The sequence below is a fragment of the Bombus flavifrons genome, chromosome 11 (genome assembly GCF_040668555.2).
Source record: "Bombus flavifrons isolate JBK064 chromosome 11, iyBomFlav1_principal, whole genome shotgun sequence".
Taxonomy (NCBI): domain Eukaryota; kingdom Metazoa; phylum Arthropoda; class Insecta; order Hymenoptera; family Apidae; genus Bombus; species Bombus flavifrons.
In genome coordinates, this window is record NC_138452.1 from 8018144 (window position 1) to 8035231 (window position 17088).

At 34.0% G+C, this 17088-nt stretch overlaps 2 protein-coding genes and 1 long non-coding RNA gene across 13 annotated transcripts in view; 1 reads left to right on the forward strand and 2 right to left on the reverse strand.

Annotated features, from left to right (window-relative positions):
* Window positions 1-116: 116 nt before the first annotated feature.
* Gnptab (N-acetylglucosamine-1-phosphate transferase subunits alpha and beta) lies at window positions 117-3901 on the reverse strand. The gene is made up of 7 exons (XM_069123263.1): window positions 3633-3901; window positions 3001-3422; window positions 2687-2898; window positions 1801-2581; window positions 1545-1716; window positions 1271-1458; window positions 117-1194 (listed from the first exon to the last, which is right to left on the reverse strand). The coding sequence occupies exons 1-7, from the start codon at window positions 3783-3785 to the stop codon at window positions 885-887; spliced, it is 2238 nt and encodes a 745-aa protein (XP_068979364.1). The 5' UTR covers window positions 3786-3901; the 3' UTR covers window positions 117-884.
* A 1216-nt stretch (window positions 3902-5117) lies between these two features.
* The window catches only part of LOC138184800 (putative fatty acyl-CoA reductase CG5065), a 45825-nt gene continuing 33854 nt past the window's right edge, over window positions 5118-17088 (reverse strand). The window contains exons 1-8 of one of the 11 annotated variants that reach the window (XM_069123107.1): window positions 8860-8995; window positions 7718-7983; window positions 7318-7634; window positions 6986-7233; window positions 6505-6691; window positions 6058-6243; window positions 5697-5957; window positions 5118-5622 (exon numbers count right to left, since the gene is read on the reverse strand). In XM_069123107.1, coding sequence (XP_068979208.1) covers window positions 5544-5622; window positions 5697-5957; window positions 6058-6243; window positions 6505-6691; window positions 6986-7233; window positions 7318-7634; window positions 7718-7963 — 1524 coding nt within the window. In that variant the 5' untranslated portion in view covers window positions 7964-7983; window positions 8860-8995 and the 3' untranslated portion in view covers window positions 5118-5543. Of the gene's footprint in view, window positions 5623-5696; window positions 5958-6057; window positions 6244-6504; window positions 6692-6985; window positions 7234-7317; window positions 7635-7717; window positions 8067-8662; window positions 8996-17088 lie in introns of those variants that run through there. The other 10 variants (XM_069123106.1, XM_069123105.1, XM_069123100.1 and 7 more) reach the window with 10 other exon arrangements.
* On the forward strand, window positions 12825-16141 carry LOC138184804 (uncharacterized). Its single transcript, XR_011174416.1, has 2 exons — window positions 12825-13074; window positions 15446-16141. It is a non-coding gene; the product is annotated as an uncharacterized LOC138184804 (long non-coding RNA).

Sequence of the window (17088 nt, forward strand, 5' to 3'; positions counted from 1 at the left end):
CGCAATATATGATTCAAACAAACATTGACGTTTTATAGTCTGTAAAATATCTTTTATCTCTTTTTTTTCAGTTGTGTATAAATAATGTACAACTAGTAAGAAATAACGAATAACTTTATTCGAATAAAATTATGTACATACACGGTTTTCTGGAAATAAGTACAAACTGCGAAATTAAAAAGATATTCAGTTTAATGGCATTCTACTTCAATAATATCATCCTTATTATTTTAACAGTAAGTACAAATTTGGTACATTTCATATCTTCAACAATTATTAACCGGGTAATTTTCTAATAAAAAATTGTACTACACATTAGAATAGAGAAATATTAAAATACTATAAACTAATAACACTTTAAAAGTGCTATACATTTTTTAAATCTTATATAACTTCTCAAATCTCAGTGTAAAGTGAATATACATATCATGATACACTCATCTTGGAGAAAAATTTATGAGATCTAATCTTCCATTTTGTTAAGAAAGAAATAAACAAAGACAATCAGTACTTTATCAATATCACAGGAACGTTTTACTTAATTTTAACGCGACACTAAATATCTATTTGTTCATACCTTATTATACATTATACCTTATAAAGTATCGATTCTTAGCAATGAATGTTACCTTCTAAATGAATTTTTTAAAACAAACAAAGAGATTTGTATTTTGTTTCTTCAAATATCACTTCTAAATTGTGGATGGACTTGTAGATGTAAAACACACAATAAAATAGATGAATTATCTGCTAAAATAGTACAAATTTGTATGGGAATTATCTGTATACAACACAATCCTATATCACATAAAATGTTTAGAAAATGTAGCTCTGTTTAAAAGATATCAATATATTTATCCTATTTTTGCATTTGTACCTTAGACTTAAACGAGTAATATGGGTAGTGCTCGTATTCTGAATAATCGACGCACTTGATGATAAAATAAGTGATAGAAAGTCGTAAGAAGTAATAAAAGGATAAGGCATAACAACAAATTTCTGGCCCTTGTTCGATTAGTTCTCCACTCAAGGAGTTTATGTCGATGAGTGAAAAGATTTCGATATTGCAAAGGCAATTCAAAAGTACTGCGTAATGGATAGAGTGAGCGATAAAAATCGTTCAGTAATGCCCGAACTATTTCGTTCTCAGAACGTCGAAGGGGATCCATATCGTCATTCAAGCAAATAAATTTTCTAAAATAAAAGTAAAATTATTCTATTCTATTTATCGTTAAATCCTAACAATATAAAAATGATTACAACTACTTACTTTGGATCTCTACGTATCTCGTCTAAAAGTTGTACTGTTAAAGACACGTTGCTTGTTAACATTTCGAATATTTCATTTTTTCCAGCTTTAATTATTTCGTGTGGGTAAAGTTTTTCTTGACTGAATTTGTCTTTAATTTTTCGTGAAACCGTTTCGCATTTTGCTATCAATTCCTTAGTTACAATCGGCTATAAAAACATAAATTATTATTATAAATAGAAGGTTTTCTTTTTAGATTTAAGTATTATTTAAAGTTTACAAAGTGTTTGCTCACAAGAGATGAATCCAAATATCTTTCTCCAGGTGGTGGATTTAATACTTTAGTAACTTTTATATGATTTGAACAATTCGTTATTGCATTTTCAAATTCAACGACTAGACTATAATCAAGAGGAAGTGGATAAAGTCTAGATAAAAGAGTCCTAATTTCTCTATCTGACCAAGTGCTGAAACAGAATTACTATTTTGAATAATACTTCTGTTATTTTCTTTCTTTTTCTATTACTACTATTTTAAAATAGTATAACTACCCCGATTTATCCGTGTCAAATGTATCAAATATTTCTTCAATTGGTACTTTCCGTTTCTCACTAGCTAGAAAGTAAAAGTAAGAGAAAGCAAATTGCATATCCTCGGAGTTTCTAACTTTATGGCTAGATGTTTTTCTAAATTCGTGCTCGAATTTTTGTTGCATATCAGCAACGATCCATTTATCTATTAGATGAGGCATATGAGCGGGTACTCTTCTACGTTCGAAACCATATGCCATATTATATATTCTATTCACATATAGCAAAGATTCGGCATATGTATCAAGTTGTCTTGTTCGAAGTTTCCATTGATCAGAATGAGTCGATTTATGATTAGCTTTTGTGGTACTACTAACTTGTGGTAAGTTCATGATATCATCATTTAAATAACGTTTCAATTGCAAACGTCTCTCAGTAACATTCAATGTTTGATGTCTTATCTTATTTATCATTTTTGATATCATCGATTTTTGGGTTGGTACGGTTTGATCATTTTCATTAAAATATCTTTCAATGGAACTCGCGTAATTATTATTTTTGAAATTATAAGATTTATTTACATGCGTCTTTAGATTTGTGACTGTGTTTGGGAATGTTTGTTGAATAGACAATTGTGTATCATTCCACGTAGTACTTATACTTCTGTTTCTAAAGATATTTAGAAATTTTAATCCATAGTTAGTATCTTCTAGAGGATCTTGTAAAAGTTTGTGTGGATAATCTCCCTCTTCCTCGAGAGCTTCACTATCAGTAGGAACTGGTGTGCTATCGCAATCTCCTCCTGTAAAAAAGATTAATGATACTAGTTTAAGGTTACACATATTGTTAGGTCATTAAATTTTTTAGTAGTTGTTATTTCAAAACAAATATAAACAATGAGTGCTACCATCAAATTCACATAATGTTGTATTACAAGCAGGATCACATGATCCATCACCCACCCAGGCCCAAGGACAAACATCCGAACAATCAGGAACCCACCATGCAAGATACACTTTTTGACCACTTGCTTGTGTAATAAAATCTTCTGGCCACACTTCTGCTCCTAGCATTACATCATCATTAAAATATAAAAATTTATCTGAAATTCCAGGAATTCTGCAAAAGTAAAAAATTACATTGTTAAGAAGATTACAAATAGCTATTAACTAGATAATATAAACTGTTATGACTGCTATTGTATAATGAATTTGATACTACCTATGAATATGACTTTCAATAGCTGGACTAGAAAATGTTGGAAGATCACTTTTATTTAAAAATATATCTTCATGAGTAATAAGTGTAACTTTAGGATTATCCATATCTAACCAACTCGGTATTTGACCATTTGTAACAATATACACATGTCTCACCCAGGGTGCATACATTTCCAATGAACGTAATGAATATCTTAATTCATCTTTATCACTAAATCTGGAAGCAGCTATGTTAACGTCCATGATAGGAACATGCTCTTTAAGATTTTTTAAGAAGACTGGATCTGACCCATTGACCCACGTATATACAACATCTATTGGAACATGTTGGCATAATTTTTTTTGGAAAGAGATACCTAATATATTATCATTGAAAGAATGGAACACTGCTTCGTATTTCTCTTTACTCCATGTTATCCACATCTGAAACGTTAGTATTTAATTAGAATAAAAATTTTTATTTTGAATTCAATAACTCGAAATTTACATGCAAATTTGACATTTACATTAAAATATTATCTCACACTTAATTAATTAATAAAATATATTCTATGAATAACAATAAAACATAAATTTTTAATAATCAACAAAATAAATAGATAGAAAAACAAAGGGGAAAATGAAATTCCTAACCTCTCCAAAATGAACAATGCCGATAAATATGCAAGTAAATGCTGTCAATATCACTAACAGCGAATATTTATATGAAAGTAGATCGTAACACCGACGCTGTAATAATTTCCATGTGCTCATTATATTGATAAAGATTCTGCATGCGATTAACATTGCTAAAATTACAATACGAATTCATATAACACTGTTTACACCTCCGGCTGATTTCAATCATCGATAAAAATGTACTGATACCGGTATATACTCGTTGTTATCGTATACAAAAGTCTAGTAACTACCGCGGTAAGGGGTAAGCGGAGCCAAACTCTTAGTGACCGGACAATGTTGGTCCACTCGTCCGCGGTATGGCGCCTTGATCCATTTGTTAGGATTCGTTGTGTAGCGCCATCTCGTGTCTACAACTTGCAATATCAATATGTTATGTCGGTAAATCCATGTATACAGGATGGTTGTAACTGGCGGTACAAGCGGAAAGGGGGTGATTCTACGCAAAAAAAGAAGTGGAAAATATAGAATAAAAATTTTTCGTTTGAGGCTTTGTTTTCGAGAAAATCGACTTTGAATTTTCACTCGGTACGCGTGCGGTACGTTATAACGGATCTCACTGTAGATCGTTATCTCGATGGAAAAATTAAAAAAAAAATATAATATGTACATACAATAAATGTATTAAAAATATATTTGATTCAAAAATTGTATTTTTTTAATCGAAATAATAATACTTATTGATGGTTCACGTAATTAATATTTAATTAAATAACATTTTTCTGTATCGGACGAAATACTGTATAAGTATTTTAAATAAATTATGAAAGACTATAAAGTCATTTAATTCAGTTTATATTCTTTACCTTCAGTGTATGTAGTTATTATTCTCACCGTAGGATGGCGCTATATGCAAAATTCTAAGAAATAGATCGACGCATCGTGGTAGCACAACTCTCGATATCATGAGCTTTACTCCCACCACGGGAGCTTCCAACCTCTATATTCCAGACTGTGGTCTGTGGTATCCGTGGCCGTGGCCTGTGCTACCGGTGTTAAACCAATACAACTATGGATAAGATAAAGAACATATTAATTTAGGCTCGACACATAAACATACAAGCGATGCAATGTCGCGCTATTTCACAGCGGTGTGAAGTTATGCGCACGAGTGCGTTGGTTCTTAATTTATAATGTAAATATTTTAATGTAAACTGGTCAAAGAGTTACAAGGTTTACAAACAAATAATTTAGAGACCAAAGTAAGCTTTTAGGATAAATGATGATTTGTTTGAAAGATTTTAATTTAGAACGATTTTATTTTAAAAGATGTTTATTTTTTATCATCATTGTTTATAGTTCAATGAACTCTTCATCGGGAAATTTTTGTTGTCATCGAATAGTTATTCCTCGTGCTTTTATTTGATGGAGAATGAAAGAAATTTGTATTATTATGCGGAAAAATGTTTATATTTTGCGAATAGATATGATATACAAAATATTAGTTGTACATATTATTATTTTTTCCCTATATAATTATGTTTTGTTGTTTAGCGTTACACAAAGGCATGACGTAAAATCTTTCGGAACAAATTAATAATTAAATATTTCAGCACATTTTATTTTTTGTTTTAATTTAATGGAAGGATCTTCGAAGATACGTGTATACAAAGATAACACACAAGAATTCGCAAATATTGTACAACAAACAGCATTAAGTATAGAAATTGTTATGTATGAATTGTTTACAAATTTCAAAGCGTATGCGTATAAATACATATATCCTTATTAAAATTTTATAGACAAAACAAGCAATACTATAAATGAAGTGACCTGATTACAAATGAAACGGATAATGATTCCTTTTTTCATAAAATCTTATCTACTTTTTTTTTCATTTAAGTAGAAGGAATAACGTTCGAATGATCAGTACGTAACGCGTAATATTATCCATAGTAAAAAGCTTATAGCGGATATTTGAGTTGTCTGATGTATCCAGTACAACCTGAAATAAATGAAAATATACAAATATTTATATTAGTACCTATTTTTTAATACGTAGATACATTCTATACGCACTTTGATAATCGTTGTCTGGCAGCATCCATAGATTCAAGATCTTCTTTCAGAATGAATTTCTTAATTCCCATCATATATGTTGCGATATATTTCTCCCAATTCATATCCTGCAAGTCTAGTTTCACGACATTGCCGTCTTTTAACGTTTTCACTTTTTTTACCATGTCGGTAATGTTATCCCTTTGGAAGGTCCATTCGTGCATGGTAAAATACGCTGTCACTGTTACAAGTTGGTAGCAGTATTTGACAATTTTCATCATTCTGAAACGCCATTTTTAAATATTATTATAGATAGGGACAAAGATTGCTACTACAAAAAGAAATACTGTTCTCGTTGTTGCAGAAACAATAAAATACTCACATTGGCTTATTACCGCGAAGTCTTAGAAAGATGTCTATGACGAACGCAGGCAGAACGTGCAGGATTAGGTTGAGGGCGTCGTAAATATATCTGTTAGCTACCATCGGACAACCCGGGTACCATAGCGTACCATTCAGCGGCGTTTCTATGCTACATTTCACCATGGCATCTTTCATCTGACCCCATCTTGAAAATTACAACGTTTATGCATATAGAATTGATCGAATTATATTTGAAATACAGTTTATTACCATCAGAGTAACTTGGGAATAAGAAATATTACATAATCTTAGTTACCTTTCTAGTCTTCTAAATTGAGGTATTGTGAGTAAAAGTGAACTTTTGTAATTTACCTTTGCTCGTGTCAATCGAATGAACTAAAATTTTTCGGATACTCTGATGATAATCGAATCACATTAGCCGATAAGAATTCGCAATAAACATTACTTAAAAGGGTACGCGTTACTCGTGCAGTTGTAAACCTTAACTTCATTATCGCCATGATGTAGCGTGACGTGCCACGCGGCGCACATTATCGTGTCGACTACGAAATCCACAGGCACTAAATCCAATCTCGCGTCCTTCCTGCCCCATATAGCTTTCGCAGAACCTTTGCTGATTTGCAGAAAGATATCTGTAACATTAAATTTCTGTAGAAATTACTCGCGATTCTCGACTATCGGAGATATAGCGATAAATAGATATTTAGAAAGGATAATTACAATTGTCAGCAAAAAAAAAAAAAGAAAAAAAATACGTATATGTACATGATAACAACGATGATCTTGAATACGTTCAAATCTTTAATAACGACGCGTGGAATGTTAAAGCTAATTTCTCTCGTGCAGAGGGCAAATTGATTAACTCTACTTATGCGAGATGCAAAGAGTATCAAATAAATTATCGTCGTTAAAATCTATGGAAATACTTGTAACTCCAAAGATATTCTCTAGCCAGCCAGGACACGGTTCTTCCAGCGAGGCACCGATTATACTTGGCCGTACTATCGCAACTGGCAAACCTTTGCTGTCGCTAGCTACAATTTGCTCTGCTAGATTCTTCGTAAACGTGTACGTGTTCGGATGAGTTTCCAGGATCTTTTTCTCTAACATGTTAATCAATTCGACGTCCAGTTTGTCGCACATGTTGATCACCGTAGAAGGTTCTAAAGTCGTGCTGCAAAATAAGCGAACATACTCGTCACATGCCACGGTCGCAAACCGAACCACGGAACAACATTCGCGCGTCACTCGTACTTACGTGTATACTTTCTCCTCGATTTGCGGTAGATTCGCATTGCTGTAAGCTGTGCTAACGTGGACGATGCTGATTACGTGTTTCAGTTCCTTGCATAGTTCGATGATACGAGCAGTGCCTTTCGTATTCATATTAACAGCCGCGCTCAGCGGCTCGTTGAATCTTACCGTGGCAGCGATGTGGAACACTATGTTTACTTTCTTCAGCAACAAATTCCTGTCTTCCGGCGAGAGACCTAGGTTCGGCAGGCTCACATCACCCCTTACGGGCTGTACTCTGCCGAGAACCGAGGGATATTTCGCTCTCACGCCATCGTAGATCTGAAGAAGAAAAGAAAGACGCGGAGTTGATGAGTTCGGTTTGGTAAAGGCGTTCGTAGACAACGAGAACCTCATCTACGCACGGGATCGTTTATGAGCTTCTTAAATCGTTGCTCTATCGTTTGGTTACTTTTCGGGCGGATCAGTAAGAAGATGACGGTGACACGCGGACAAACGCGCATCAATTTTTCCAGGAGACCTTTCCCCACGAAACCTGTCGCTCCGGTGACAAGGACGCCGGTACCAGCGTAGAATTCCTCGATGGAATTCGCCTTGTTCAATCTTTTGTTAATCTCATTTTCATTGATTTCCGTATTCATTGTACCCATATTACAGGACCCTCTGTCTTCTGCGCGAAACATTCCATTGTTCATTAGCAGTCAAATAGATGGAGAAACGTTTGAACGAAGATTACGATATAACTTCTACATTCTATTGTAAATAAATATCTGGATATAACGTTCGCGTATCTCGCGTATAGATCTCACGAGCAAATATCGAAATTCTGCATTTCGTTTGCACGTGCGATCTATAATGCACAAGATACGGCCGTTATGTGGAGGCACTGCATGAATGCTTAAGTGACCGATCGATTTATATCGGCAGAACGAAGGTCCTCGGGGGAAATAGTACAGCCGAGTGACCATGCTCTAGAAAGAAGCTTCGTATCGAGCCTATAAATGTTTTACTTTCTTCGCGTGTGATAATCGAAATTCATGTCGTTAAAACACGTATGCAAATCTATATCAATTTCTCTTTTAAACGGTTGTGCTTCTTTGTTCGTTTAATTCGGAGAGATGGATTTGTTCTTTTATTCGTATTTGAACGATTAAAATTGAAATGACAACGGTGATAGATAAAAAAAAAAAAGAATGAAAGAAAAGAAATAGAATAAGAAACAGAAATGACAGATAAAAGTGCTCGTAGCTATTAAATCATTTGAGAATGAAAGAGTTAACGCGATTAATTACTTTCGAAAGGATTCACTTAAAAGTAACAACAAACATCAAACGAAAGGATTGACAAACCAGGTATGCATATCTTTAGAACTACTCATTCTGCCGATTATATATTCCTAAAGGGAACTGCGAATAAACGTATCCATTTGAAGGAAGGGAAGAACCTGAAGAACATTCATTAAACTTTCATCTTCGTTCCAATATGCTTTTGTTGACACCAAAAGAAACAAAAAAAATTTAATTAGAATGAACATGAAACTGCTGACAACGTGTTAGAGTATGTATATTTGCAAACTCATTTGCGATCTGTTTCGCGATATTCGAGGCGGATTTTCGCGTGCACGCGTGTTTTACGATCGACAACGTTCCGCAACGAAGGAAGAGTCGAGACTGGCTTTGTCGACGTTTGTCGAACGATCCTGCCTGGCTACACCGGTTGATAACCAGCAGATGACGACACTCGCCGGGGTTGCTTTCCCAAAATATTTATACTGAATCGCAATCTTCTAGGGATTAATCGCGAGACTTATTCGTTTCTAAACGAATTAAGAGGATTTTAGGGCGAAGGAGACTCAAGATAAGACAAGCGACGTTTAATGAAATTTGGAATGTTTTCTGTCGTATCATACGAAGGATCTAGGAGAAGAAGGGAAAACATCGAGCTTTAGCATTTTGTAGGGAATCGAGTATTTATTTTTTTACATAGAATGTCACAACTTCATACTTTTTCGTACGTATTATATCAAAATAATACATTTTTTTCATTATTTTATTTCACATTATTTTTTCCATTTTTATTTACAGTTTTAAGTAATACATTAAACACACATTAAACTGTAAAACGTGGAAAGTACGTTGTACATTTTAATTTCCCATAACTACCGTAAAACTCGAAAAAATTCGAATTCAAATTAACGCGACATCGCCAGTGGTAGAAGGCACACACCATGGCATGAAAAGAAGGAAGAAACAGGAGAAGAATTACAAGTTTTTTAAGAAATTCATATAAAACGTTCAAACGTACGTATCGAATTTTTGCCAACAAACTCCAACGGCACGATAATATTCATAACTGCTAAATTTTCAAACTCAATTTTCTCAAAAACTAAACCTTAAACGAACAAATTGTATTCCATACTTTGTTCTTATTTTTTCACAAGGAATCACCTCGTGCTCGTTTGTACGCGTTATTCCGTCGCACCCTCCATATATCTTCTTCTTCACTATCGTTTCATCCCGGATTCTCAAAGCAACTCTCGAGACTCAACAATATTCTACGATGGTTTAAATAGAAAGTATTATAATTTTATTCCTAAATGGAAACAGAATTCGAGGAAATAACGGGAGGTGGACATTATGTACTTTTCCATGCTGATTCTATACGCTTATTCCACTGCGGCATACAGGCACGTTGCATCGTTGGTATGTAATTTTAACGATTAGGAAAAAGCGGGACAAAGGAAAATGTCGAGACAAAGTGAGATATTGTTTTATGCATGCTACTGTTGGTGCTATGTACTCTGGGTCACGAAAGTATTTTAACATTTGCGATAGAAAACTACTACGTACGTATTGCTTTTCATTTGTATTGTGCTGTATATTTGTACAGGGTGTTTCATGACATGGACAACCGATTTCAGGCGTAGACAGGAGGTATGGAAACAACGTAGAAATTTCATACGGACATGTATGGTATCCCCGTCTGACCTTGTTACAAAATTTATAGCCATTTTTCTGTATCATTAATTCGCAACTGCTTATCTTCGTAGAAAGTGTTCGAAGTGGCTATCGTCGGTTTGTATTATTCGACATACACCTGGAATTTTTGAAAGACTGCGAAATTCTCCGTTACGATAACTGCAATCTTGCGTGTGAACTGTGGGTGGTCATTTCGACCACCCTCTACGATGATAAACTGTCGCGGATTATTGTAATATAAAAGTGACTATAATTCTAAAACAAGGTCAGATAGGACATACATCATTCGTACGAAGACTTTTCATTGCCCTTATGTCATCTGTCCGTTACCGAGACGAATCACACGTGTTACGAAACACCCTGTATAGATTTTCGGTCTTGTTCCCAACTTGCACGAGTATTAGAATGTCCCAAAAGTTTCTTTCGTTTTATAAGGAAATAACGAATGAACAATATTTTTTGTTTTATATTATTTTATTGAATTATGTGTGATTCATTTTGTTCTATTTCCGTTATTATGATTATACATAATTCAATAAAATAATATAAAACAAAAAATGTTGTGCATCTGTTGTTTCCTTATGAAACGAAAGAAACCTTTGGAACAACCTAATACTTGAATAATAATTGCAAGAAATTATATGGTTCTGTAAATGCATTACAGCGCCGTTTGCGTCGCCTTTTTAATCTTTTAGGATCTTTCAGCAAAATCCTTCGCAGCGAATAGGAAGCGACACGAATAATTTGAATAAATTGAAGAAACGCTATTTTTCAAGCTCCGAGAAACGCGACTGAATCACCTGTTCCATAGCTTTAATTAATGTTTTACGCGCTACCTCTCCGTTAGAGATTAATTTTGGCTGAATTTCCTTTTCTTAATTGTAAGCAAGTTTCTTCATCCGAAAACAATCTCATTCATTATCACAGCACTTAATTCTTTCGTCCCGTGTTTTAACGATATTCTGGAAATATACTTCAGGTAACGAGACGACGTAATCGATGTTTACTTTCTTCTGCCTTTTGATATCCTCTTTTTCATTTTCTACAATTTAAAGGATCTCTTTTTAATGATTTGTTAGTTCACTTCTCACGATTAACATTTCTTCCATCTAGATACGCATTTAATTTAGTAACGAAAATACTCAGATAACTAGTTTTAATAATGTTCACATCGATGACGATTTAAAACTTTACCTAGGGTTTTAGACGCTTGACTAAACTATCGATCGATCGAAGTAATAAATGGGAAGAATACGTCAGCAAAAGTATAATAATGTACTAATGTTCTACAATGCGGTAAGATAAGGTTGCTCGTATAAAAGTTTTTCTACGATAAATATCCCAATACTTTTGCGTATCGTTCTAAAGTAATTCATATAATTAGTAATTGCAAAAGTCTTGAACAGATTGTAACCGTAACTTGGGATATCCAAAAAAGTTCGAAGTCCACTGGGAAGCTTTAGATGAGGTAAATAATGATTTTCCTTAAATCACATTCTTCCTCCATGAGGCATAGATTTTCAACAGAGAAAATACAATCACAAGATGAACGTTAACAGAACGATAAGTAAAATGTTATTTTGCATACTTAAACAAGAGATAAGTATTGCTTTTTTAAAGGAGAGAAAAAAAAAATAAAAGATATACACAGCACTTTAATTAAAATCATTCATATAGTTGTTGTAAGAACTATGTAAGCGTTATTAATAGACTGCGGATTTTTATGCGGCTAAAGCGTGTTCGAATATTTAACTTATGTGTAGAAAATATACCATATTATGTAAGGATATACGCCACATAATGCAGAATGCATATACGCACATAATACATGCATATTATACTTATATTTACGAAATACGAATTATTATGTTCTTACGTATCGACATTTAGTTCTCACAATTTTCGTTGCAAGAATCAACGATAGTGTTTCAAGGTTCTCTGCCGTAAATTGCTACCGTTTATCTGGCCAAACGAACGTATAGATTGAAAGAGATCGTCACAAAACGTAATTGAAATGTACATATTTAAATCTGATCTTATCCGGTCCTTTCACGGACGTATCATGCCTCAGAATCTTTGAAATCTTCAATACTGCATCGTGACCAAGATTTTTCTTCCGAATATGGTTAAACTCTTCTCCTATTTCTTGTTTCAGTGACATAAATCGGTGTAGAATTCATTCTTATCTGATTCTTACCGTTGTGTACACTTGCTCAAGGTACTATGAATATAGATTCAGATTATAAACGGTTATATTTGATATTAACTGATAAGCCGATTGCACGACGATTATTATACCAAGGTATCATGAATCACACTCATGAATCATACATTGCCGCAGATAAAACTCGATTTAGAAAGAAATATGCAAATCGTGATAACTCGATATACAAAATCTATGTATCTGCATAAAAATCCGCAGTCTAATTTAACACTTACACGTAATTAGTTAGAAATTAGTAGTTTCGATATCGGGTAACACGTTAATCGAATAAAACCGTCCCTCTTTTCGATTCTCGTCATTCGTTCGATTCTTCGGCAGAAGAGAGGCAACGTAGGCCGTCGATCGGTGTCTCTGCTAGTCTACAAGTTTCACAGTCTATAAATAAAACAACGTGGATTATTTTCGCGTCTTTTAGTCGCTACTTTCATTCTGAGAGCGCGGTCCGAAAAGAAGAAGTGGGAGATGGAGATCGCTGGAAACTGACCTTACACCTTCCTACGAATCGACGAGCACGTACACGGAATCACGTAGGCCCTCGTTCGAATAATATTTCGCACGAGTATCTTCGTCGAACAGTCTCTTGCCCACGTTTTGCCCGATATAAATATTGTTTTTCAGCATTCCGAACAAATCCGCTGATTGTAAGCTTCCTTACGATTGGTAAGTCTCCCGTACGTAACTTCCCAGTTTCTCGAAATTTTCCTCTCTCTCTTCTTTCGTTCCTTCACCCTGCAATCGATCGAATTGTTCATCCTCTTTTGTGTCTTCACGGCGTTCAAAAGATCATCGTTTTACAGAGTTGTTCATAATAGCGTTATTCAGCTAATCGTTTCTTTTTTAAATGCGTCGGTACACCTGTCGTAATTTTAACAATCAACATTTTAGCAATCAACATCTTGATCAGTATATATCACGATGTTTATAAGTTGTAATAAAAGTAGGAAGTATAAAGAGAGAACAGTACCTTGACTTCTAGCGTCGTCTTTAATTTTACGCCGTCGAAACGTTATACGTGGTTAACTTTGAAAAAATGCCAAGATACGTGAAAGTATGATGGATGAGTATTAACGCGTATGATAAGAAGCAAAATTAAAATCAGCTTCCTTGAGTAATAAATTCGATCTTTTATTAATTTCTTTATTGAAATGGGATATTAACAAGCAATGATTACGTTGATGATTGATGATAAACCTATTCTTGTTTTGCAGTATGATAACCTCATCTTATAGCATAATAAATTTGTTACAGTTGCTTTCGTATCTTTGGCATTTTTCGTTTCACCGTTACGCCCAAGAAAATGGATAACGGAATATCTGAATAAAGTGTTCGCAGAAGTGATAATTTACGAATGTCACATATTGTATAGATTCCGATATCTGTTTGATATGTGTCATTCGACGCGTGTAATATTCTCTAATATAAGAGTAAATTGTAAATATCGTTGAACGAAAGCTCTTATTTGTCATGATGAAACCGCGAGCGATCATTTATTGCCTTGCATCTGGTCGTGATTATTCATACAACCGATATCGGTTTCCATTGAATGCACGTTTTATCGATGCATCGATGTTTTTTTCTTTCACGAAAATTTTATCTCCGACTAATTCATCGACAAATAAATCAGAGCATCGTATGGAAAATGAAATATTTACTTTATTATTTACTTATTAAATACTTACTTATCGAAAAACGCGCGATACCGGTGACTACAAATATTCCGTGTTTGTATTTAAAAAGCTATTAAAAAAAGCTTTTTTTTTACTTTTCTTTAATAACGCTTCGAGTTAATAATGCTTCGACTGATCTCGATCTAAATTTTATTCTTTGGGGAGGCATAGGGAAAAAAAATTTTCATTTAATTTTTCAAAGCAAAGTGCGAATTTTCGGGCATTTAATGGAGAGCTAAAGTTGCAAAAATGTACGTTGTACGGGGAAAAATGTAAAAGATATTTTGAAGATGAAACAAAGTGAAAGTTCGAAGTGAAACGAAGATCTGCACAAGTTTCGTTTCTCCAATTCGTCCCTTCCCTTTTGTGGATTTCTCAATTCCGTTGCCCAGAAACGTATTATTACTGTTTCACCCCGTATAAATAATAGTAAATTTCAATGAGAATTTTAAAGAATAATTTCTAATTAAAGAATAAGTTTACAATGTCGTTACATTTTCTATTTTTCAATCTATAGAGTTATCTAGTCAATTTAAAGAATCACGAATCCCCATAAATATCTATATGAATCATATATCATCGATGCATATCTATATGCATCAAATAATTAATTGCTTCAAATAATGATCACGCTGTTTCTCTATGAATATTTCTTCCTTGCTATCTACTGTTCGTTTCTTCGACATTGTTAAACATCGAGCACTTGCACGGCAAAAAGTGTTATAAAAATAAACGAAAGCAGATACTTTAAGTGAACTCCCCAATTTATATCCATAGAGCGAGTAGTCGACGTAACACCAACGCGTCGATTTCATTAAAACGCGTGAGAATCTCGAATTTGGCACGACGACACATTATTGGAACACGAGTCTCGTTTCGAGGACACGTATCCTTGAAAGTAATTATTCCACGTAGCAGTCGAGTTGATTAAACCTCCATTATATTCAACACTAGACCACACCTGTGGTTTAATTATTGGTAATTAACGCGACTTAAATTCGATTAAACTTATATTGGATAGTTGAGAATTTAATTTCGTTAGCCTTTTCAAGACGAACCTCTCGTTTAAATTCTGCTACTTAGATGTTTATCTAGTAATTGCTTCACGCTCTTTATTTTAATTTCTTCGAACTTTGAATAATTTTGGAACTTTTAGAGAACCGGACAAGAAATAGCGACGAAATATATATTAAAAATATATTGCGCTAAAATTCGTGCTCCGTCATTTCTTCTTCTTTTCTTTCTTTCTTTTTTCTTTTGCAGGCAAGGAAGAATAACGTGGATATCTAACAAGCTATGTCATTTTCGTCATCAACTAGACTCGGAGATCGGAGCCCATCGATAATTCGAAATTCCTAACACGGCTCGATGCTTTTGATTCGCGCATGGATTCAGAAGATGTTTCTTATGAATCCGATAGGATCGTCTGGCTTCGAAGTTTCACACGGATCTAGGACAGGTCTTCGACCTTTTACAAACAATGGATCGAAGTTAACATCTGTGGTTCCACTATATTCGACTTCCGTACTATTACTTGAGTGACCAATCAAACGACGATCAACTTCGGGACTTTGAGAAATCTTCAACTCGGTCGAAATTGTTCGCGCGTAAGATATCCATCTTTACAGTCCGAGGATTATTCGCGATTGCAGCGTCGCGACAGTAATATATTTGTTAACGGAACTTGCTCTATGGGTACGCCTCGCATTATGTGTATATGTCGTCGAACGAACGCAAACGTAATGGATGACGTAACACGGAATCGTTTTTTCAAGATTCGCATGTAACGTGTCTTGAGAAAAGTGTAAAGTCATTGCGTTCTAATCTGGAGACGACGATTATCAGAGAAGGCAGTCGAGAGGCGTCGTGACGTAGGTTACTCTTGCGCGTCGACGTCGATCTGCTTTCTGCGTTACCTAATCGCTCCTTGTCCTACTTCAATGTTTGTTTTTTCGAGCGCATTGGCCGCGGAAAAAACATTAGCGGCCGCGCTTAAAATAGCCATTTTACATGAAATCTGGTAACATTGGGAACCGAGTGATTTTGCGATCGAGCTTCGGTGCTCGAGTGCCACCATTCTGACCTTAGGTCTGCTTCGAAATTATGGTGTTCTTTGATATCATTTTCTGCCTCATTTTGCATAATAAAGGCTAGTAATTATATAATTAAAAAATGACGAAAACTAGTTATAATGAAGATATAACAGCTGGTATTATACAGTTGCTCGCGAACGTATTCAAAACTTGTAGAAATCTTTTATGAATATATTAGGTACGTATGTGAAATGTACACGGAATGAAAGGGGTATGTTAATTTTAACGAATTTTGGATAAAATTCGAATAAAAATTTTCCTGGAGTTTACCGTAGTTGTAAGAAATTATATTGTGTATAACGTACTTTTCATTTTTTACAGTTTAATGTGTCGTGTATTACTTAAAATTGTAAGTGGAAGTTGAAGATGATGCGGAATAAAACGTGGGATAGAATGCTTCATTTTAATATAATGAGAAAATATTATCTATAAGAAAATATAAAATTGCGACGTTATATACTGAAAAATAAATTTCCGTTTTTTGAGAAATGCTAGAACTTGACATTTTCCATTTTTCCTATATATAATATAGGTTTTTCATATATATAATTATTTGTGGTTTTTTCATATATATAATATAACATAAATTTCAAGATATATAATAATAATATAAATAAATAACTATATAGAATATCTTGAAATTTCACTAGCACTGTAATGAATCTTGCCTGTCGTATCTCTTCTACATAAACACGTTTTATTCTGAGAGGATGAGAAGTGTAAATAATTGTTAATTCTTCTTTCGTAATTTATCTATTTAAACATCAGGTGCAAAATTTCTCGAGGAAAATAATTTTTAGATATAAGGGAAAT

What these genes read in the sequence shown, in the direction of transcription:
- Gnptab (XM_069123263.1), bottom strand. Translation starts at nt 3,785, where the DNA reads ATGTTAATCGCATGCAGAATCTTTATCAATATAATGAGCACATGGAAA. An exon ending in ATTGAAAGTCATATTCATAG is followed by an intron (nt 2,899 to 3,000) that starts GTAGTATCAAAT and finishes TTACTTTTGCAG; the next exon opens with AATTCCTGGAATTTCAGATA. An exon ending in GATATTTGGATTCATCTCTT is followed by an intron (nt 1,459 to 1,544) that starts GTGAGCAAACAC and finishes ATGTTTTTATAG; the next exon opens with CCGATTGTAACTAAGGAATT.